The sequence below is a fragment of the Rhinopithecus roxellana genome, chromosome 20, assembly GCF_007565055.1.
Source record: "Rhinopithecus roxellana isolate Shanxi Qingling chromosome 20, ASM756505v1, whole genome shotgun sequence".
Taxonomy (NCBI): Eukaryota; Metazoa; Chordata; class Mammalia; order Primates; family Cercopithecidae; genus Rhinopithecus; species Rhinopithecus roxellana.
Window position 1 is genome coordinate 19,305,777 of NC_044568.1, and position 21,888 is coordinate 19,327,664.

Consider the following 21,888-nt stretch of genomic DNA (forward strand, 5'->3'; position numbering starts at 1 on the left):
ACCTGGGAGACGGAGGTTGTGGTGAGCCGAGATTGTGCCACTGCACTCCAGCCTGGGCAACAGAGTGAGAATCTGTCTCAAAAAAAAAGAAAGATTGCTGCTTTAAAAATAATTGGCCGGGCGTGGTGGCTCACGCCTGTAATCCCAGCACTTTGGGAGGCCAAGGCGGGAAGATCACAAGGTCAGGAGATCGAGACCACCCTGGCTAACACAGTGAAACCCCGTCTCTACTAAAAATACAAAAAAATTAGCTGGGTGTGGTGGCGGGCACCTGTAGTTCCAGCTAATCGGGAGGCTGAGGCAGGAGAATGGCGTGAACCTGGGAGGTGGAGCTTGCAGTGAGCTGAGATGGCGTCACTGCACTCCAGCCTGGGTGACAGCGAGACTCCGTCTCAAAAAAAAAGAAATTAATTTTTAATGCAAATTTTAATATATAATGTGTATTTCAATATAATATATAATAATTGCTTATTTTAAAATATATATATTTATTTTTAGAGATGAAGTCTCACTCTGTCTCCCAGGCTGCAGTGCAATGGTACAGTCGTAGCTCACTGCAGCGTCGAACTCCTAGTCTCAAGTGATCCTTCTGCCTTAGCCTCCCAAGTAGCTGGGACTAAAGATATGAGCCACCACACCCACCTAATCTTTCTTTGTTTTTCTTTTTGATGGAGTTTTGCTCTTGTTGCCCAGGCTGGAGTGCAGTGGGGTCATCTCAGTTCACCACAACCTCCGCCTCCTGGATTCAAGCAATTCTCCTGCCTCAGCCTCCTGAGTAGCTGGGATTACAGGTGTGTGCCACCACACCCGGCTAATTTTGTATTTTTAGTAGAGATGGGGTTTCTCCATGTCGGTCAGGCTGGTCTTGAACTCCTGACCTCAGGTGGTCAGCCCGCCTCTGCCTCCCAAAGTGCTGGGATGACAGGCGTGAATACTTTGAAAATGCTGCTTTAGGCAGCAGTGCAGCAGGTTGGAAACTACACACGGCACCTGGAGAGACCCCACAGCTCTGTGTGGATGTGGCTGCAGCTCTCCAGGCTGTGGGATGGTTTGGTGAGGGAACCAAGCTGGGTTCAGCGCTCATGACGTCTGTTCATGTTCTCTGAAGCTTAGAGGCGACGTTAGTTGTGGGAGGTGAGTTAGGAAACGTGCAGGTGAACAAAACCGTGTTACTCTGGGCATATTTCATGAACCTGGAGGTGAGGGGAACCCAGTAGCCAGCGGCAAAATGGGGTTTGTGGGGCTGGGTTTTTCATGGAGTTGAGGAACAGGGTCAGCCTGAAGGGAGTGGGCTTGCCTCTGTGTCTGGCTGTGCAGTAACAGCCTCTTTTCACCTGTGCAGAAACACGCCGAGGAGACCACCAAGATGCGGAACGATTTTGAGAGGCAAGTTCGAGGTCAGTTTCTCATGTGCTCGTTGTGTAGGACGGTGCCAGAGACACCCTCCCTAGCCCTCCTCCATCCGAAAGGAATTTACCTCCAGAGCTCGTTAACTCAGGGAACACAAACTAGATGAAAACAGCCGAGGCAAGAGAAAGAATGTGGAAGTTTCCAAGGCCAGCAGGCCCACTCAGAATCCCAGAACAACCTGTTTCCATGTGAGTTTGGGAGGCTGTGATTACCACACACTTGCCCACTCCTAGCTAAAATCAGTAGTTATCAGCAGGTGGTAGCTATTCAGTGCCATGGGCAGCATTTTTAAAATAGTCTTCTCCATGGCTCCTGGTCTGAGAAGGCTCCAATTTCAGCAGTCTGTTTTACTAATAAAAGCAGATAGTCTGTGGCTGGATGGCCACACAGGCCTTGCTTACTGCTCACTGGGGTCAGCTGACATGCAGCTGTTGGCACCCCCAGTGCAGGGAGCGATTAGCAATGCCTGTCGCTGGCAAAGGCAGGCCGACAGTGGTGTGTGTGCTGAGTATGAGCATCAGCAGAAAACACTCAGTCTAAACCCCTCTGTTCTCTTGCAGAGCTTGCTTGCAAAGCTGTTCTGACCACAATGGGCGTTTTGGGCCCCTGTTTACAGGCTCCATGTTCTGTAGCCATAGGGGCACCACTTCTTCCTCTGCCAAGCTGCTGTTTGCTGCTGCCTTTCAGAAATTGAGGCCAAGTATGATAAGAAGATGAAGATGCTGAGGGACGAGCTCGACCTGCGGAGAAAGACTGAGCTCCACGAAGTGGAGGAGAGGAAGAACAGCCAGATCAACACGCTGATGCAGCGCCACGAGGAGGCCTTCACCGACATGAAGAAATACTACAATGACATCACCCTCAACAACCTGGCCCTCATCAGCTCCCTCAAGGTGCTGCGCCTGGGTGGGCTGGGGAGACACACTCTGCCTGTCCTAGAATGTGGGCTGCAGAGTCCTGGGGATCCAGACCCCAGCTCTCCACCCCAACACCCCCGATAGTTTTTATAAGATTATTTGACAATGCCCCTCTTGTATCCTTAATTGAAATTTCTAAATAATGTAACTTATCTCTACCTATTGTTAAAAGCAGTCAGGATATTGCCCTCACCCTAGTGCAGAGGGGGAAGTAATCAAGTGTATTCTGATTTGTAAAAGCTCAGGTGGAACTGCAGTGAGTGACATGATGTGGCTGGAGTGGATAGGTGTCATTGTCACTACATGCTGGCAGTGACAGGATTTTCTACAGTAGACAACGGCCCTTGGTGGAATCTTGAACAAAAGGTAGTCCCTCAGTGTGCATGGAAGCTGCATTCCCAGAAAACTCAGAATAAATTGAAGCTGCAGAAATACTGTTCATACATAGAACAGGTCTAGGTGCTAGCATGCCTGAGGCTGGCAGGATCTGGTGATGGGCAGGAGCGCACCCAGCTCTCACCCTGCAGGCCACAGCCCCTTTGGTTCTGCCTGCTGAGCCCCTGCCGGGCCTGTGTTTGTGCCTGCAGGAGCAGATGGAGGACATGCGGAAGAAGGAGGACCACCTGGAGAGGGAGATGGCAGAGGTGTCTATGCAGAACAAGCGCCTGGCAGACCCTCTCCAGAAGGCTCGGGAGGAGATGAACGAGATGCAGAAGCAGCTCGCCAACTACCAGAGGGACAAGCAGATCCTGCTTGTGAGTTTCCTGCTGGATTCTTCTCCTTCCTTGGCACGAGTTAGCCTATACTCAGGAGGAAGGAGCATCACAGGAGCAGGAAGGGAGATGGGGGAGGCCTGCATTTCTCCTTTTTCTGCCTTGTGTTCTCCTGGGGAAAGTAAAGTCTGGGGGTGTTTTGGAGACAAGGCCCTCATCTTCCACCGTGTGCTACTGACCTGCCTTGGTGGGGCTCAGCTGCTTGTGTCCTGGAACCACGTTTTTCTGGCGATTATTTTTGGCCTTGCCATCTCCCAGGAGCCTGCGTTACTTGGATAACTGTGAATCTTGAATACTTTCTATCCCCTACTCCCTGTTTTTCCTCCAGTGCACAAAAGCCCGTTTGAAAGTCACGGAGAAAGAGCTGAAAGACCTGCAGTGGGAGCATGAAGTGTTAGAGCAGCGGTTCACCAAGGTGAGTGGGCACCAGGCTGGCCCTGCAGTGGGGGGTGGCACCCCTGCTAGTCAGGGACGGGGCTCTCCTTGTGGCCCTGGCCTCTGGACCAGCTTCAGATACCTTGGCCAGGTTTTGGGTTCTGAAGCTGGGAGCCCTATTCCCTGTAACTCATTCCACAGCTTCTAAGAAGCAAAAACCTTTGGCCTATTCCACATGCATATCCTGCAGAAGGCCTGAGGTCTCATGGGGAGCAGATCACACATGACTTTTGGCCCCTTAAGAGCTCACCTCTCAAAGCACATGAGGGATGCCTGGCCCCTGCAGCAACTCTTTTCTTCCAGGGGTTTATGTTTCTAAGTCCTACCCTATTACCTTCTCATTGTAAAGAAGTCATGGGGTCTTAAGTGTAAGTGAAAATTAGCCTCCAGCGCCTCACGCTGGCGAGTTTTATGAGCTCCCTTCCAGGTTTCCTGCATGCTCTAGTGTGGATGTGACTTTGTGTGTTACGAACACGGGATCAGGCCATAAGCACAACTTGCTTTTTAATCTCACAATGTATCAGGCTGCACACAGGAAGCTGTTTCATCCTTTTCACAGCCACGTGGTGCTGCATTTCATGAATGTTTGATCATTTAGCTGACTCCCCGTTTCTAATCCTCTGCGGTTATAAGCATTGCTGCCTCAATCCTTTTAAATTTGTCTTTGTGCACTTGTGTGCTTCTTAGGAAAACCAGTTCCTAGCAGTGGGATTGTTGGGTCTGAGGGGTCTGTGTTGAGCGTTCTGATCTTCTGTCCAGAGGGCTGCTCTGAGTCACACACCTGCCAGGGTGCAGAGGGGCCGTCTCCATCCTTACCTGCACCAGATCTGACAGGTTTAAACCTTTGCAGAAGTGACTGGGGGGAAAACATTTCATTTCGTGTGCACTTCCGAGATTGCCAGTGAGTGGTAGGGATGCTTGGTCCCGTCTCTGTCCCTCAAAGAGACTCCTTGCCTCTGTTGAGTTTCAAAGTTCTGGCCAATGACCAATCCTTGCACCATGGGGCCCTCAAGGCTTTGTCTGTGGTGTGCGTGGCCAGAGCATCTTATCTTGAGCTGCAGTTACATGTGCTGTTTTTGTTCTCTAACCTAATTGAAATTTATGAACACAAACGGTTGTAGGATTCGCCCCTTGGAAACATCCCATCTGTCTGTCAGATCTAGCCCCACTTTCAGAGACACCTCAGGTCCTACATGATGTGCACTGCTAGGCTGCGCCAACTCTTGGCACCTAAGGGAAGGGTGCCCCAGTGAGACTCTGAGGACTGCTGTGTTAGGGGCCCTTCCTCCTCCCTGTGAGTTTTGAGGTGGACATTATTGGGAAGAGGAGAGCAGAGACGTGCCTGGGTTGGAGTCTTGTTCCCTGCCATATTTTCTTCCATTTGAATGTGGTTCCTGACAGTGTCAAAGTCAGTGTCTCTTCCTAGAGAACTGAGAGCTCAAATTTGTCAGCAAAATTTAGAGACCAAAGGCACTTATTTATTTTTATTTTTTGAGATGGAGACTCACTCCATCGCCAGGCTGGAGTGCCGTGGCGCGATCTCGGCTCACTGCAACCTCCGCCTTCCAGGTTCAAGTGATTCTCCTGCCTCAGCCTCCTGGGTAGCTGGAACTACAGGCGCCCGCCACCTCACCTGGCTAACTTTTTGTATTTTTAGTAGAGACGGTTTCACCGTGTTGGCCAGGATGGTCTCGATATCTTGACCTTGCCATCCGCCCGCCTTGGCCTCCCAACTGGGATTACAGGTGTGAGCCACTGCACCCGGCCCAAAGGCACTTATAATCCACGTGCCTGTGGACAGGGAATTGGATTTAAACAAATCTGGGGAATTCTAACTAACAGCAGTGAGAAGGGATACGGGGCCAGGTGCTGTCTTGGAGGTGCTCCAGGTATCACAGGTCATGCTTTGAAAAAAGCTGCAGTATTTTAGCATCCTGTTTTCTTCCAAACAGTCATAAATGTTTTTACATGTATAGAGAACATTCTGGAAGGGGTCACACCAAGTGTTCACAATGGTGGCCTCTGGGAACTGGGGTTAAGGGTGTTCACTTTTTTTTTTTTTTTTTTGAGATGGAGTTTCGCTCTTGTTGCTCAGGCTGGAGTACAATGGCGTGATCTTGGCTCACTGCAACCTCCACCTCCTGGGTTCAAGCAATTCTCCTGCCTCAGCCTCCCGAGTAGCTGGGATTACAGGCGCTTGCCACCATGCCCAGCTAATGTTTGGTATTTTTGATAGAGATGGGGTTTTACTATGTTGGCCAGGCTGGTCTCGAACTCCTGACCTCAGGTGATCCACCCACCTCACCCTCCCAAAGTGCTGGGATTGCAGGCGTGAACCACCGTGCCCTGCTCAGGGTGTTCACTTTTTTATAGTCTTCAACCAGGTCTAGATTTTTTTTAGAATGTGCAATTAATAAGTAGAAGAGTTAGGAGGTAAAAAAGAATAGTCTTACTGGCCGGCAGGCAGCTGGCTCCAAGGCCATGCTCCAGATCCGCCATTTATGGGGGCAGACAGCATCTGTCCTGTGATGCCAGGATCTGGGGCGGGCCAAGGGAGCACATCCTCCAAGGGGTGCCACCTGCAAGCTCTGCCTGCTGGATGCCCTGGATCTCACATCTCACCTGAGCCCACAGCCCTCACTCGGGCAAGACCGGCCTCGGCCACCCATGGAGCAGCTTTCAGGGTGGGGCTGCTCTAGCTCTCGCCAGGACACTCACAGCTTCCAGAGACACCTTCCTGAGAGGAGGGCTCGTGCCGATGTTTTCCTCCTGCCTTCCACTGTGTGGCGGCTGTTCGGAGGGCCAGGGTGCAGGCAGTGTGGCCCACACCCCGGTGCTGTGGGAGTGGAGGGCCAGGGTGCAGGCAGTGTGGCCCACACCCCGGCGCGGTGGGAGCGGGCGTTATTGGAAAGCCACCTCCCATAGAAGCAGCATGTTCCAGGCAGGTGCAGAGGTGGGAGGCAGCGTCTTGCCAGCGAGATGTCCCCAGGTGAGGAGCCTCATCGCCCACCCCAGCGCTGTCCCTGCAGGTGCAGCAGGAGCGGGACGAGCTCTACCGGAAGTTCACTGCAGCCATCCAGGAGGTGCAGCAGAAGACAGGCTTCAAGAACCTGGTGCTAGAGCGCAAGCTACAGGCTCTGAGTGCTGCTGTGGAGAAGAAGGAGGTGCAGTTCAATGAGGTCCTGGCTGCCTCTAACCTGGACCCCGCAGCCCTGACGCTGGTGTCCCGCAAGCTTGAGGTAGGCCCTAGACAGGCTCCTGGCCCCCCAGTGGGCAGCCTCTTCCGTGTGGCAAGGGTCTTCAGTTCTGTGCTATTCCCCCTCAGACGGGCACAGAGACCCCTCGGTTAACCACTGGGGAGGGGGCATTCATGGGTTTCCTGTGGCCTGAGAACAGAGCGGGGTGCTGTAGGCATGGATGCCTCTCACCATCTGCACCGGCAGCCTCTTCTCATCAGTTCTGGTCAAGTCTCTCTTGGATCTTCCCTTGCCCCTGTGTGACCTCATGGTGACTCCTAACCTCTGAGCCTCTGCCCACTCCAGTTCTCGGGTCTGGCTCTTCTGAGCACGTAAGGCTCTAGTCATCTAAGTGCAGCCTGAGGATGGCCTTGGGAGTGGAAAAGCCACTCTTGGAATCTCTGTGGCCTGAACTCCTCTGTTGGTGGTAACAGACCCAGACACAGGCCTGAAGGATGGCAGTACTTCCTGAGCTCTCAGCCCAGGGCACTACCCACATCCTGGGACAGAGATGGTACCGGGAGGCCCTGAGATGGGCTGGTTTAGGACATGGACAGTTTCGGATGGGGTAAGTGCAGGGCCGTGGGAGCCTGGGGAGCCTGACCCCACCTTTGCAGGTACTGGGGACATGAAGTCTAAGCAGAGCCCAGAACATTCCCTCATTCTGTGTCACAGTTATTTATGGTGCTGCTCTGCTAGGGTGTCCCTGGCATGGGCGAGGGCAGTAAAGAAAGCAGATGAGGCCTGGGCCCCCCACAGGGAGAAACAGCATCAGCTGGAGGATCAGGAGGAGGCTGGAGCCTACAACTGCCTCACAGGTGGTCTCTTACCTGTGTCTAGCTTCTGGACCTGGGCCTTGCCTCTGTTCCCTGGACCTCGTTGGGGGAAGTCACAGAAGGAACAGGACACAGGGCAAAGGGTCTTTGACTGACACTGGAATCCTGGCCAGGTGAGGCCAGGCCTGTGGCTTCCTCGGGGCCCTCCAAGTTGGATGACATGTGCCCCTGGCCCAGCTGCTGCCCCTGAGCTGGAAACAGCTGGTCTTGAAGCCTCTACCAGCAGCCCCAGCACAGGGAAGCTGGGTTGTCACAGAGATGCAGCCTTCGGGCCACAGGGTACCCATCTGTCTTTGTGCTGGACTCGTCCTTCAGTGGAACAGATGCCTGGGACATAGGCTTGAGGCTGCTCACTGTCTGGGCAAGCATCTTTTATCCTGAGAACTATCACCGATGGCATTTTTGTTTGTTTGTTTTCAAGACTAAGTGTTGCTCTGTTGCCCAGGCTGGAGTGCAGTGTCATGATCTCAGCTCACTGCAGCCTCTGCCTCCCAGGTTCCAGTGGTTCTCGTGCCTCAGCCTCCTGAGTACCTGGGATTACAGGCATGCGCCACCACGCCCGGCTAATTTTTGTATTTTTAGTAGAGACGGAGTTTCACCATGTTGGTTAAGCTGGTCTTGAACTCCTGACCTCAAGTGATTCGCCCGCCTCGGCCTCCTAAAGTGCTAGGATTACAGGCATGAGCCACCGCACCCAGCCACAGATGGCTTTTTTTGTGTGTGTAAATTATTTCATTTCTTCCTTGATGATTTAGAGGGACTATCTTTAAACGAGTACAAATAGTTCATACATAATACCTGGCCATTTTCTTCTGAAATCTCTCTTTTTTCCCCCCCCCCGAGACAGGAGTCTTGCTCTGTCACCCATGCTGGAGTGCAGTGGCGCCATCTCAGCTCACTGCAACCTCTGCCTCCCAGGTTCAAGCAGTTGTCCTGCCTCAGCCTCCTGAGTAGCTGGGATTACAGGTGCCCGCCACAGCACCCAGCTAATTTTTTTTAGACGGAGTCTCTCTCTGTTGCCCAGGCTGGAGTGCAGTGGCGTGATCTTGGCTCACTGCAACCTCCGTGTCCTGGATTCAAACGATTCTCCTGCCTCAGCCTCCTGAGTAGCTGGGATTACAGGCGTGCACCACCACGCCTGGCTAATTTTGTATTTTTAGTAGAAATGGGGTTTCACCATGTTGGTCATGCTGGTCTCAAACTCCTGACCTCATGATCTGCCCACCTCGGCCTCCCAAAGTGCTAGAGTTACAGGTGTGAGCCACTGCGCCTGGCAATTTTTGTATTTTTTTAAGTAGAGATGGGGTTTCACCATGTTGTCCAGGTGGATCTCGGACTCCTCACCTTGTGCTCCGCCCACCTTGGCCTTCCAGAGTGCTGGGATTACAGGTGTGAGCCACCGTGCCTGGATACCTGGCCATTTTCTAACCAGCTGGGTAATTTGTTGCACAATAAGCTACCTCACGTCTTTCGGCAAGAAATACATTACATTTGAGTAGTAAAGACATTACATAATGAATTAGGACACAATTAAAATTTGCTTTAAATATTTCTTTGGGGGAGAGGGTGCCATACTTCTACTCACTGAAGAGAAACATTTTATAGTCCAGAGGTCTTGTGTTTTTTTAACACCTATGATGCCATGAATTCACAGGGAAGAGGTTCCAGCAGCTTGGGCTCCTTCCCGTTGGTTCTCACAAAGCTGCTTCTCTGGGTGGAGCAGGCTGGCGCTTCAGTTGAACCCACGTACCTTTCTCTTCGGCTTTTCTTCTTCTGATCATTTTCCTTCACACATTTCAGGAAGCTGTCTCGGCTCTTAGAGTGCTCATTGTGCTCAATACACACCTTAATTCTCTCGGCAAGAATCTTGCCCTTGTTTGTTTATAACAATGCCAGCAGCGTGCTGGGGAACACTGCAGACTCCCCAGTTCAGCCATGGCAGCACTTGTGGGGCTTCCTTTTGGAACAGTACCCATTCCCTTGATGTCTGCAGTATCAGCTTTCTTACAGATTCGCATGTACGTGGCCAGAGGAACAACTCTGTTTTCTAAAAAGCCAGAGAACGTGTATCGGGTGCCTCTCCTCTTTCCCTTTGTGTTTGTCATTTGGGCGAATTATTGGAAGATGGAGGTTCCGGCCGCAAGGCCACAGATGGCGTTTTTAAGGTGATTGGTCCACATGCAGTTCAGCTGAACACAAATCCATGTGCTCATCGCTGACACCAGGCCAAGGGTTAACCTCATTCAAGTCACCTAATGTCTTTTTTTTTTCTGCGAGTCTTGCTGTGTCGCCCAGGCTGGAGTGCAGTGGCACAGTCATAGTAGTGAGCCCCTCGCTGAGCCGCCCTGGGGGCACCCAGGTGTTGGACAGATGCAGGACTGGGTTGAAAAGGCTGGTTCTGAAAGGCCTGTCAGCTGTGCCTTTGAGTTTCGGGCCAGTTGGGAACTATGGAAGGGCTGGGCAGGGGGAACCAGATCAGAGCCCACTCTGCTGCTGATGGGGAGCATAGGGCTGGAGGGGCCGGTTGGGGCCAGCACACAATGGGGACAGGCAGAGGGTTTAAGAACTGCCAGGAGGCTGAGTCCACAGGTGGGGCTGGGAGGGGCCGAGGTGACTTGGTGTTCGCACATGGGGGAACCATGGGTCCTGGCCCAGTGGGCCGTGGTGCCTGTGGGACCCTGGTCATCTGGGATGGCCTGGCTCTCAGGGCCTGAGGCAGTAAGGCTGGACAGGAGGGGCCTCACCTGGGCCAGAGGCACTGTGGCCCCCAGACTGAAGACTCATCTTTGCTGGTCTGCTCAGCACTGGGTCCTGTGAGCACAGGCAGGTGAGGAGTCACTGCTGGGAGGCGGGGGAGGTGTGTTTCCAGCTCCTGGCTGACGGCTGCACCCGGCCTGCTGCTGAGCCACCGAAATGAGGGTGAAGAGAGCAGTCGTGGCCTGTGAGAGTTGTTGCTGCGCCCACGCACCAGGGTGAGGATGGAGCTAAATGTGGGTCAGCTTCTTTCCTGGTCATTGTTACCTTGACTTCTAAGTGAGGAATCTTCTGGGGGAAATGACAGAGGCCCCCCGCAGGGACACTGCAGGCAGGCTGGGGTGTGAGGGGGCTGCTGTGTCAGTGGGCAGCAGAGACGGCTGTAAAGCCAGGCTGGGCCCAGCAGTGCCCCACAGGCAGGAGCCCAAGAAGCCCCCTGCCTTGCCAGGTGGTGAAACCCTTGCCCACATCTGGGTGGGGCCAACGTTGCTGAAGACTATTTTTTTCTGTTACAAAAAAGTGGGATGGCAGGGCGCGGTGGCTCACGCCTGTAATCCCAGCACTTTGGGAGGCCAAGGCGGGCGGATCACAAGGTCAGGAGTTCAAGACCAGCCTGGCCAAGATGGTGAAACTGTCTCTACTAAAAATGCAAAAATTATCTGGGTGTGGTGGCAGGTGCCTGTAATCCCAGCTATTTGGGAGGCTGAGGCAGAGAATTCCTTGAACCTGGGAGGCGGAGGTTGCCGTGAGCCTAGATCGCACCACTGCACTCCAGCCTGGGCAACAGGGCGAGACTCCATCTCAAAAAAAAAAGTGAGATAGTACATTCACAAGCCTTAAGAAATGTAATCTAAGCAGTATGCGAGTGGTGTTTCGTGTCCCGTCTCCACCGTGTGGCTGCCTGCTGCCTGCCCTTGCCTCGTCTGCATTTCTTGTGTGTCTGGACCGTTTTTGGGGTTTTTTTGAGGTGGTGTCTTGCTCTGTCATCCAGACGAGAGTGCAGTGGCTCAATCTTAGCTCACTGCGACCTCTGTTTCCCAGGTTCAAGCGATTCTCGTGCCTCAGCCTCCTGAGTAGCTGGGATTACACAGGTGTGAGCCACTGTGCCCGGCTACTTTTTGTATTTTTAGTAGAGATGGGGTTTCGCAACGTTGGCCAGGCTGGTCTCAAACTCCTGACCTCAAGTCATCTGCCCTCCTTGGCCTCCCAAACTACTGGGATCACAGGCGTGAGCGGCTGTGCCCGGCTCAGACTGTTGATGGAGATGCAGGTTGTGCGAGCACAGGCTCCCAATTCTCTGTTTCTTCCTTGTTGTTTTCTCTCCACCCTTGGAGACCTTTTTCTGCTGATGACTTTGTGTGGATGGATGCATCCATCAAACCAGGCTGCTTTTCCCTGCATCTCTGAGGACCCCCACTGGAACCCCCAGGCCACCCCCATTGCCTCGGCCAAAAGATGAGTCTCAAACTCCATCACCTCTCTCTCCTCAGGATGTTCTGGAATCGAAGAACAGCACCATCAAGGACCTGCAGTATGAGCTGGCCCGGGTCTGTAAGGTACGGATGTGCCCGGCCCTCCCTCAGGGCCACCCCCTCAGTGCCCAGCCTGTTCTAAATGAAGATGGTCTCAGAGGACCGCACCCATTCCCACTTTGTACCTCGTTTGACAAGGCAGCTGTCACTGTCCCCAGCCGAGAGCATCTGGATTCTGTGTGGTCTGGGGCACAGCACTGTTGTCTAGGCCACATCTCTGCTGGGATGGGTGTAGGGGGGGACCTGGACCCTTCCCTGGTCAGCCCCTTCCGCTGGGCAGGGAGTCAGAAGGTGCTGTGCCCACCAGGGAAGGTAACAGACGTCATTCAACAGGGGCAGGGAGGGCGTGAAGAACCTGAGTGGGAAACACCCAACCAGGGCCCAGAGCCCTCCCAGACCACAGCTCTGCCCTGAGTGTCCCTGCCCTCTGCCTCTGTCTCCTCATTTGTGAAATGGGAATAGGAACAGCCTCTCCCTGTCGTGCTACCTGAGCCAATGCAGTGAAGGTGCTTGGTGCTGTGTCCCACACAGGAAATGACTGATAAGCCTTTGGCTTTATCCTTCTACACTGTGATGCTCACGTTGCCCCTCCACGGAGCTGCACTCAGCTCTGGTGGTCCTGAGCCTGAGGATCCTCAGCTCCCTCACACTGCCCTGTCTCCACAGGCCCATAACGACCTGCTGCACACGTACGAGGCAAAGCTGCTGGCCTTCGGGATCCCTCTGGACAACGTGGGCTTCAAGCCCTTGGAAACAGCTGTGATCGGGCAGACGCTGGGCCAGGGCCCCGCGGGACTGGTGGGCACCCCCACGTAGCTGCCCCATTGGGGGGCCACAGCCCAGAGAGCCAGCCTAGGAACACTCTGGATGGCAACCCCTTTCACACCAAGGACAGCAAGTTTTTTAGATTTTATCATCAGCAAATGAAAGCTTTTCACATATTCTTGCCATCCTCATTCCTGGCTCTGTGGAGGAGAACCACCTGCAGGACCCTCACCCATGGTGTCCCTGTTGCTTCCTTCCCTGGGTGCATGTCCGGGCTGTGTCCAGGCCTACTCCCTGGTCTCACCTCCGACCACAGGCAGCAGCACCTTCTCGGAGTGCCCCGCACTCACCTGGGGGCTGGGGCAGTGCTGCACTGTGCTGCCTGTCTTCATGCCACTGTTGTCTCATCAAATGGACAGCTTTGCAGGTGCTGGCACTGATTTTATTGACACCTGAGTCACAGCCGCCCAGTGGGATTCTCCAAGGGGCCAGGACTTTCCCAGGAACTGGTGACACCAGTGCTCCCCGATGAGCATGAAGCCCACTCTGTTGAGGGCTGGGTGGGTGCAGCCAGCGTGCGGGAAAGGGTAGACAGCCTCCTGCTGCCAGTCTTCGCTCTAGCTCCCTCGATAGGTGGTGTAGGACCAGGGGCTCAGCAGCAGGGGCACGTGGAACTTCTGGGCATTGCTGGTGATGGTGAACACAACCTGAGACGGAGAGAGGGCCAGGAGAGAGTATAAGGGGATGGCAGCAAACCACCTATCTGGCCCCAACACACCTGGGAGAATTCAGTAGCCCAGACTGAGGGTCTGGGATGGGGTGAACCCTCTGCACCAGAGGGACACTCCACAGAAGCTGCAGCCCAATAAGTCAGGTGCTGCTGTGGCGGCTCCAGTGTGGGGTGAGGCAGTGAGGTCAGGCCCAGAGAACTGGAGTTGGCTCAGATGAAAAGCTGTGTCAACAAAGAGGGGATGAGTGGCCCAGCCTCCCCACAAAGCCTGACCCTGAGCAGGTCAGCGATGGGTGTGTCCTCATAGAGTCTATTGCTGCCTGGACACCTTTCTTTTGGGAGCTCAAAGCAAGTGAGCTCAGCTACCTGCCACCGCCAGGACCAGTCTGGCCACTGTCTAAATGATGCCCGGCCAGCAGGACCTGGCCTGCAGATCCCAGTGAGTCATGGGCCTCAGGCCCTCCATCCCACCGGGGCTCTCACCTCCACGTATGGGTAGAAGCTTTCCTGCCCCCTCTTCCTCCAGTAGCCCTCAGTGTCGAAGGTGAGCTTGTAGGTGCCTGCCTTCATCTGGTCCGGCATCAGGAGTCCAGGGCAGCGGCCATCTGGGTCTGTGTAGCTGGGGAGAGGATGAGGCTGCAGAGATGGGGATGAGAAGCCCCCACCCCAGCTTTCCTGCGTCTGTACCCCAGTGGGCCTCAGACACTGCCCTGCCACCCGTCAGACTTGGGTGAGCAGACACAGTGGGGCTGTTAGGGCCTGCAGTTCCAGAGCAGTTCAGGGACACCACTGCCCTGTCTTTAGGAAATCACAACACGCAGAAGCAAAAAGGGAAAAAGTCTCCCACAATTTTTATAGCTGGCATGTATTTTTCCAGATTTTCTCTATGCATATTTGTTTACAAACTTATAAAGTGGATTATACTATTTGTATTGTTTTATAACCTGTGGTTTTCACTTAAAATATTGTGTGTGGCTGGCTGGGCACGGTGGCTCACGCCTGTAATCCCAGCACTTTGGGAGGCCGAGACGGGCGCATCATGAGGTCAGGAGATTGAGACCATCCTGGCTAACACGGTGAAACCCCGTCTCTACCAAAAATACAAAAAACTAGCCGGGCGAGGTGGCGGGCGCCTGTAGTCCCAGCTACTCGGGAGACTGAGGCAGGAGAATGGCGTGAACCCGGAGGCGGAGCTTGCAGTGAGCTGAGATCCGGCCACTGCACTTCAGCCTGGGCGACAGAGCGAGACTCCATCTCAAGAAAAAAAAAAGGAAAAGTGTGTGGCTTTCTGCCAAACTCTCACCCACAGAATGGGCCTGTCCAGCTCCACGGAGCGTCCGGGTTATGTGCCCTGGTCCCTTATCAGGGTTCTGAACAACTGTGGCTTGGCCCATAGTCGCCTCTGGAAAACCTCACATCATTCTTGCCAGCTGGTCTTTAAAGTGCGCACTTCTACTATGATTAGAAGGAGCAAGCCCGAACAAGGTGGCTCACACCTGTAATCCCAGCACTTTGGGAGGCCAAGGCAGGTGGATCACGAGGTCAGGAGTTCAAGGTCAGTCTGGCCAAGATGGTGAAACCCTGTCTCTACTGAAAATACAAAAATTAGCTGGGGGTGGTGGTGAGTGCCTGTAATCCCAGCTACTTGGGAGGCTGAGGCAGGAGAATCTCGAACCCAGGAGGCAGAGGTTGCAGTGAGCCGATATCACACCATTTCACTCTAGCCTGGACAACAAGAGAAACTCTGTCTCCAAAACAAAACAAAACATAGCATGTGTGCATGGGGGGAATGGGTCTCTGTGACCCACCACGGACGCCCAGCCCACACAGTGCCGTCCTAATTTCTCACGTGGGACCTGGACCCCTCATGTCTCAGCTTTTGTGAAGGACCAAATGAGGACCGGCACAGTCAGACTCTGATCCTACGGGCCCAGCCCTGTCCTTCCGGCTGGAAGGGAGGGGCCTGCCTCTCATGCAGGGGCCATAAGGCCTGGGCAGGTGACATCTGCCTCTGGAAGTGCCCCGCAGAGCCTGTGCCTGGGGCAGTGGGCAAGACCCCATGGAGGCTGAGGGACACACTGCCCCTCAGGCCTGGCTGGGAATCCTAGCATGTACCTGGGCTTGCTGCCTCAGTCTTCCCATGTGTGTAGAAGGGGTAAGTATGGTGCTGGCCCACGGGGTGTATGGAGAATGAAAAGAGTGGAAATGGTGTCCAGCGTACTGCCTGTCACAAGGTTACCCAAGGTTACCGTGATCTCAGTGACAGTGAGGTCTTCGATTCCACCTCAGGCCTCACCTAACCACCACCCCCCACCCTCGCGCTGCCAGGGAGAGGCAGAAACTCACTCCCACCCCATCAGGGTCACAGGGGCCTGAGGCTGGAGGGAGGGAGGAAACAGCTCCTCTCCTCATCCCTGTATTTTCAGAGGAAACGGGCTGAGAGAAGCAGAAGGGAGAGCTCCCAACCTAATCCCCAACCCAGGCTGAGAGGAGGGTCAGCAGCGGTGAGCTCCACCCTCTAGCCTCACTACCTGGCTCCTTAGTTCCCGCCATGTCTCAGGGCAGGACTCCCCCTCCCAGGGCCTCTCTCCTACCTTGTCCTCAGCTCCATCCACTGCTGGCTGTGGTCCTCCAGCCAGGACAAGCGGAGACAGAGGCCTTTGGCTGGGAGCCCCGAGGCGGTGTCCAGCACATGGGTGGTCAGTGGGCTGTCCCTAGGCTCCATGCTGCTGCCCTGGGCCAGGAGAAGGAGACCAAGGTGAGCCTCTGGAGCCCTGTGCCCGGCCACCCACCCCAATCCTGCGTCCACACCAGCTGTGGGGCATAAACAGCCCTCTGGACAAGTTCTCCCAGCTGCCCAGGGGACAGGGGGCAAGGGTGACTGGAACTGCCTAGTCAGCTGATAAGGCACCAAACTTAAACAGCGCGCGACCTGTGCCTCCCGACCCTCCCCCACCAATCCCTCTGGCTCCCCTGCCCCACTGGGGACACCCACTCTCCCACCCACGCCCCCACGTAATGGCCATCTCCCCCCAGGCCCTCAGTTCCAGCCCCTGGGGTGGTTCTCCCGGAACTAGGCTCTCCTCCGCGCCCCGATTCCTGGGCCCTGGACGCTCAGCCCCCCGCAAGCAGCTGAGAGGACAGGAGCTCTGCAGGTCCAGGCCTGGCCCCCTAACCTCCTGGGGACCTAGGTGTCGCTGGAGCCTCAGCAGCCGCGGGGCGGCCCGGGAGCTCATCCTGCCCTGCCGGACTGCGACGCCCGCGGGCAAAGGGAAGGGCGGGGCCGGTCACCCTGTCCCGGACCACCTCGTGCCCACCAGGAGGGCCCCAGCAGGGCTTTGCCCAGGAAGGGGGCGCTGGTGGGGAATCAGGGCGAACAGACCTGGGGCCCGGAAGCGGAGTCGCGAGGACCCGCTCGGGGGTGGGTGGGGGCCGGGGGCGGGGCCGCGTTGAGAGCGGATGTGGGGGCGGGGGCGGGGCAGCGGGCGGGGGCGGGGCAGCGGGCGGGGGCGGGGCAGGGGGCGGGGCAGCGGGCGGGGGCGGGGCAGGGGGCGGGGCAGCGGGCGGGGGCGGGGCCACGGTGTCGTCCTGCTCTGGGACCTGGGAACTTTTTTTTTTTTTTTTTTTTTGAGACGGAGTCTCAGCCTTCGGAGTAGCAGGGACTGCAGGCGCCCGCCACCTCGCCCGGCTAGTTTTTTTTTTTTGTATTTTTTTGGTAGAGACGGGGTTTCACCGTGTTAGCCAGGATGGTCTCGATCTCCTGACCTCGTGATCCGCCCGTCTCGGCCTCCCAAAGTGCTGGGATTACAGGCTTGAGCCACCGCGCCCGGCCTTTTTTTTTTTTTTTTTTTGAGACGGAGTCTTGCTCTGTCGTCTAGGCTGGAGTACAGTGGCGCGATCTCGGCTCACTGCAACCTCCGCCTCCTTGCCTCAGCCTCCTGACTAGCTGGGATTACAAGCGCCTGCCACCACGCCCAGCTAATTTTTGTAGTTTTAGTAGAGATGGGGTTTCACTGTGTTGGCCAGGCTGGTCTCGAACTCCTAACCTCGTGATCGGCTTGCCTCGGCCTCCCAAAGTGCGAGGATTACAAGCGTGAGCCACCGCGCCTGGCCGGGAACGTCTTTCTTCTTGTCAAACTGCGTTTGCAGTTCTTGGGTGGTCAGCGTGGGTTATTTGTAGATGAAGAATTAGGCCACTCAAAAGCAAGGGAGGAGACCCCTCTCAGCAAAGGTTGGGAGTATTCTGGCCTACAACTACTTTGGGACTAGTTAGGAAACATCTATTTGGAATTCAAACACGCATGACATTTGTTGTAGATTCTGTTTATAGGAGATAATCCCAAAGAGAAGCTCACACCTGTTATGGCAAATGCCCATGGGTGCCAGAGACCAGAGACAACCAGACTGGCCCTAGTGGGGAAAAATTACCTAAACACCAGGGTACTCTGCAGCCCTTTAAAAAGCATGAGGCCCAGTTGTGTGTAAGATGAGAATTCTCCTGCAAAACAACTAGTGACAAAGGACAAAACAGTGTATAAAAGGGGGGAAGCTTGTAAATTCATATCTCGCTTTCACTGACTTGCAAGGATTAGCTAATTTAATCCTCATAACAACCTCATGCTGTATTGTCCCTACCTTACAAAGCAGGAACTGAGGCACAGGGAGGCCATATATTGGAATATTTCATAAAAGGAGACACAAAACAGTCATCCTAGTGACCACCTCTCGAGATAGGCAGTTACAGATGGAGTATATTTATTTTTACTCTTTAATCTTTTGTACTCTGAGAAATTCTAGTGGGCTTTTATCACTTTTTCAAAAGTCTGAAATGTTATAAATAAAGTGACAAAACAATGATCCTTTTGGGGGTTACTATGTAACCTTCCCCCTCTCCTGAGACTCTCCCTGCAGGGAAGGAGAAGCTAGTGGCCTGAGGAGGGAGAATGGCAGACCAAGGAGTTGTCAGAATTCCTCTCCTGGCCTCTCCAGGGTAAATCCCCCATCTTGCACCCACCTAGACCAAGAGGGACTGCAGGGTCCCCTTTCCCAGGGAAACTGAGACCCTCAGCTATGCCTGACCTCCTGGCATCTGCCCCTCTCTGAAAACCAGGGTCACCACTGGCATGTCATGTGCTGTGCTCTGGACACTTCCTTAATGAGAAGACCAGGCTCCACACGCCAGGGCCTTTTTTTTTTTTTTTTTTTTTTTGAGACAGAGTCTCGCTCTGTCAGCCAGGCTGGAGTGTAGTGGCACGATTTCAGATCACTGCAACCTCCACCTCCTGGGCTCAAGCAGTTCTCCTGCCTCAGCCTCCTGAGTAGCTGGGATTACAGGTGTGTGGCACCACGCCCGGCTACTTTTTGTATTTTTAGTAGAGACAGAGTTTCACCATGTTGGCCAGGATGGTCTTGAACTCCTGACCTCAGGTAATCTGCCTGCCTTGGCCTCCCAAAGTGCTGGGATTACAGGCGTGAACCACCGCGCCCGGCTGAACACCCTGGGGCCTTTATGGCACCTTCAGGCAAATTTGAAAAAGAAGCGTCATCTTCAAGACTCTTATCTTCCAGAAAATTGTCATAATAAATATCCAAGTAGCCTATCTTTGGTTTTTAAATAAGTTATAATAAAATACAAAAACATTTCAAAATTATAAAGATGTCTGCAGTGTGATGTCTGAGATATGGAATAATGACACACTGTACAGCCTGAACACATTTTTCTGTCTGTAGAGCCAACCTCCTCCCTCTGACTTGTTGGAACACATTTTATTTTGTGGAATGAAGTGTTGCCTGATTCTAGAATTGCAAATGAGGTCAATTGAGATCTTTAAACTGAGTTTGTTGTAGTTTTGTCTTCAGACAGGTTTCTGTTCTCCTGCAGAGACTGGGAGACAAGAGGCCTCACCCTTGCTGATGATCACCTTTCAAAGGGAGGGCTCTCAGGCTTTGAGAGAGGTCCTTCTGAGTCGCAAGACATGCTTACAAACTGAAAGCTTTTTAGTAAATGCTCCAAGAAAGGGAGGTCGGGGCCTATCATCAGAAGTTGGCTAGAGCAGAGGTCCCCAAGCGGGCCACATAGTAGGAGGTGAGCGCATGGGTAAGCGAGCAAATGAAGCTTCATCTCTATTTCCAGCTGCTCCCCATCAGTGGCATTCCGCCTGCTGAGCCCCGCCTCCAGTCAGATCAGCAGCAGCGTCGATTCTGATAGGAGCACGAACCCTATTGTGAACCGCGCCTGTGAGGGATCTCGGTTGTGTGCTCCTTGAGACTCTAATGCCTGATGGTCTGTCACTGTCTCCCAGATGGGACCATCTCATGGCAGGAAAATGAGCTCAGGGCTCCCACCGGTTCTGCATTATGGTGAGTTGTACAATTATTTCATGATATATTGCAATGCGATAATAATAGAAACAAAATGCACTGTAAATGTTCATTTGAGTCATCCCAATCCTCCCCTCAGCCCATCTGTGGAAAAATTGTCTTCCGTGAATCTAGTCCCTGATGCCAAAAAGTTTGGGGACATCTGGGCTGGAGCATGGTGAGATTTCCTCACTGCGCTGAGCTTTTGCAGGCGGATGTTTTAGTGGAAGCAGCAAGAGTGCAAGTGCTGCTGGGCCATCCTAGGGGCGCAGTCTTATGCTGCTGGAAGTCTTGCTGGATACTTCTGTCAAGTCTCCTAGTGTGCGGGTTTGGATGAGTTGTCATGTGCTGAGGGTTCAGCAGTTCTCCGTGGGTCCCTGTCCACTTCATTGGCCCCTAATAATTGTTTCTGAAACTAAATTTTAGCTTCATTTCACACATACTGCCTCTAGCTGTTTTTCTCTACTGCCTCGTGTATTTTGGGGAGTTACAGCTTGACTGAATCAATCTCAGGTGATCCCTTTTATTCTCGTAGGAAAAATCACTAAGAGCACTTCTACATATGTTCTTTAGGTTTGTCAAGTCAAGAATGACGAGGTTTCCCAATTTGGAAAGAAAAGCTTTATTTCTCATAAAGAGTTGCAGCCTGGTCATTTGGACAGGCTGGAAAGCAGAGCCTCCGGCCAGAAGCCAGAAATAGGGACTGCAAGGAGCAGAAGACTAAGACGGGGATTTCACTGAATGGCTTGGCCAAATATACATACCCCCATAAGCTATACGAGAAGTCATGAATATGCATGAGAGGAGAAATGTGTGCATTCGTGATTGAGCTTCCTGCCTCTCCGTGGGTCCAGTGTTCAGAAAATGGCACTGTTAGCATGACTTGAGGGTGGAGTTTTTGGGCCTCTGACCTCCAAGGTGAAGTAGAAGACTCAATGACCCTCACTATGCATTATCCGTAGACGGGCTTAGAACCACTGCCTGGTCATTCTCTGTCGTCCGGCTAGAACCACTGCCTGGTCAATGGTCTTTCAGCAGGGAGGAATGCTGGTTAGTTGTGTCGAAACTGCAAAAATGGAAGGGCCATAGTCTGGCACTTGATGGATATCAGTGGTGGAGTCACCCCAAAGGGCTGATTGCTGTTTCGCCCTTTGGGAAGAAAGCCTAATGATGCTTAGTGAGGAAGGGGATATAACAAGGTATGTCTGAGCTCCTGTCCAATCATGGCTGGGAACTCAGTTTTCAGGCTTTCTCTGGAGTACCCTTGGCCACAAGGGTTTCTGTTCAATCAGTTGTGGGGTTGTTTAAGTGTGTATTGGCTGGGCACAATGGCTCACACCTGTAATCCCAGCACTTTGGGAGCCCGAGGCAGGCAGATAATGAAGTCAAGAGATCGAGACCACCCTTGCCAACATGGTGAAACACTACTAGCTGGTGTGGTGGCAGGCACCTGTAGTCCCAGCTACTCGGGAGGCTGAGGCAGGAGAATCGCTTGAACCCAGGAGGCAGAGGTTGCAGTGAGCCGAGATGGCGCCACTGCACTCCAGCCTGGTGGCAGAGTGAGACTCCATCTGAAAAAAAAACGTGTATCACCTCCAGCCTCGCTCTCTCTCTTCCTCCTGCTCTGGCCATGTGATGTGTCTGCTCCTTCTTTGTCTTCTACCATAATTATAAGTTTTCTGAGGCCTCTGCAGAAGCCAAGCAGAGACTGCAATGCTTTCTGTACAAGCTGCAGAACCATGAGCCAATGAAGCTTCTTTTCTTTATAAATTACCCAGCCTCAAGTATTTCTTTTTTCTTTTCTTTTTTTTGAGATGGAGTCTCACTCTGTCACCCAGGCTGGAGGGCAGTGGTGCAATCTCAGCTCACTGCAAGCTCCGCCTCCCAGATTCATGCCATTCTCCTGCCTCAGCCTCCCAAGTAGCTGGAACTGCAGGCACCCACCATCACACCCAGCTAATTTTTTTTTTTTTTTGTATTTTTACTAGAGATGGGGTTTCACCATGTTAGCCAAGATGGTCTTGATCTCCTGACCTCGTGATCTACTCACCTCGGCCTCCCTCCCAAAGTGCTGAGATTACAGTCATGAGCCACTGCGCCTGGCCTCAAGTATTTCTTTGTAACAATGTGAGAACAGAGT

General features: G+C 53.5%; 2 protein-coding genes across 6 annotated transcripts in view; one reads left to right on the forward strand and one right to left on the reverse strand.

Annotated features, from left to right (window-relative positions):
• Positions 1 to 14,318, forward strand: part of GAS8 (growth arrest specific 8) — a 27,579-nt gene extending 13,261 nt beyond the window's left edge. For all 4 annotated transcript variants that reach the window (XM_030925006.1, XM_030925007.1, XM_010378525.2 and 1 more), the window contains 7 exons: positions 1,343 to 1,397; positions 2,098 to 2,303; positions 2,915 to 3,082; positions 3,429 to 3,515; positions 6,565 to 6,774; positions 11,852 to 11,917; positions 12,560 to 14,318. In XM_030925006.1, the coding sequence (XP_030780866.1) occupies positions 1,343 to 1,397; positions 2,098 to 2,303; positions 2,915 to 3,082; positions 3,429 to 3,515; positions 6,565 to 6,774; positions 11,852 to 11,917; positions 12,560 to 12,709 (942 nt within the window). In that variant the 3' untranslated portion in view covers positions 12,710 to 14,318. The remainder of the gene's footprint in view (positions 1 to 1,342; positions 1,398 to 2,097; positions 2,304 to 2,914; positions 3,083 to 3,428; positions 3,516 to 6,564; positions 6,775 to 11,851; positions 11,918 to 12,559) is intronic.
• LOC104674240 (5-hydroxyisourate hydrolase-like) lies at positions 5,962 to 16,764 on the reverse strand. 2 transcript variants are annotated; one of them, XR_749618.2, is made up of 6 exons: positions 16,565 to 16,764; positions 15,983 to 16,122; positions 13,872 to 14,007; positions 13,009 to 13,365; positions 6,413 to 6,682; positions 5,962 to 6,371 (listed from the first exon to the last, which is right to left on the reverse strand). XR_749618.2 is itself a non-coding variant. In XM_010378501.2 (4 exons), exons 1-4 carry the CDS (start codon positions 16,622 to 16,624, stop codon positions 13,276 to 13,278), a joined length of 426 nt encoding a protein of 141 aa, XP_010376803.1. In that variant the 5' UTR covers positions 16,625 to 16,764; the 3' UTR covers positions 12,793 to 13,275. The 2 variants fall into 2 exon arrangements, 1 of the variants encoding a protein (XP_010376803.1); XM_010378501.2 differs by lacking the exons at positions 5,962 to 6,371; positions 6,413 to 6,682 and having other exon boundaries at positions 12,793 to 13,365.
• Positions 16,765 to 21,888: the final 5,124 nt, after the last annotated feature.

Bases quoted from the DNA above. Each gene is read 5' to 3' on its own strand.
- LOC104674240 (XM_010378501.2), bottom strand. From the start codon at position 16,624: ATGAGCTCCCGGGCCGCCCCGCGGCTGCTGAGGCTCCAGCGACACCTA. The intron at 16,123-16,564 runs GTTAGGGGGCCA...CTCCTGGCCCAG, and splicing joins GACACCTAGGTCCCCAGGAG to GGCAGCAGCATGGAGCCTAG. The intron at 14,008-15,982 runs GTAGGAGAGAGG...TCCTCTCCCCAG, and splicing joins TGGATGGAGCTGAGGACAAG to CTACACAGACCCAGATGGCC.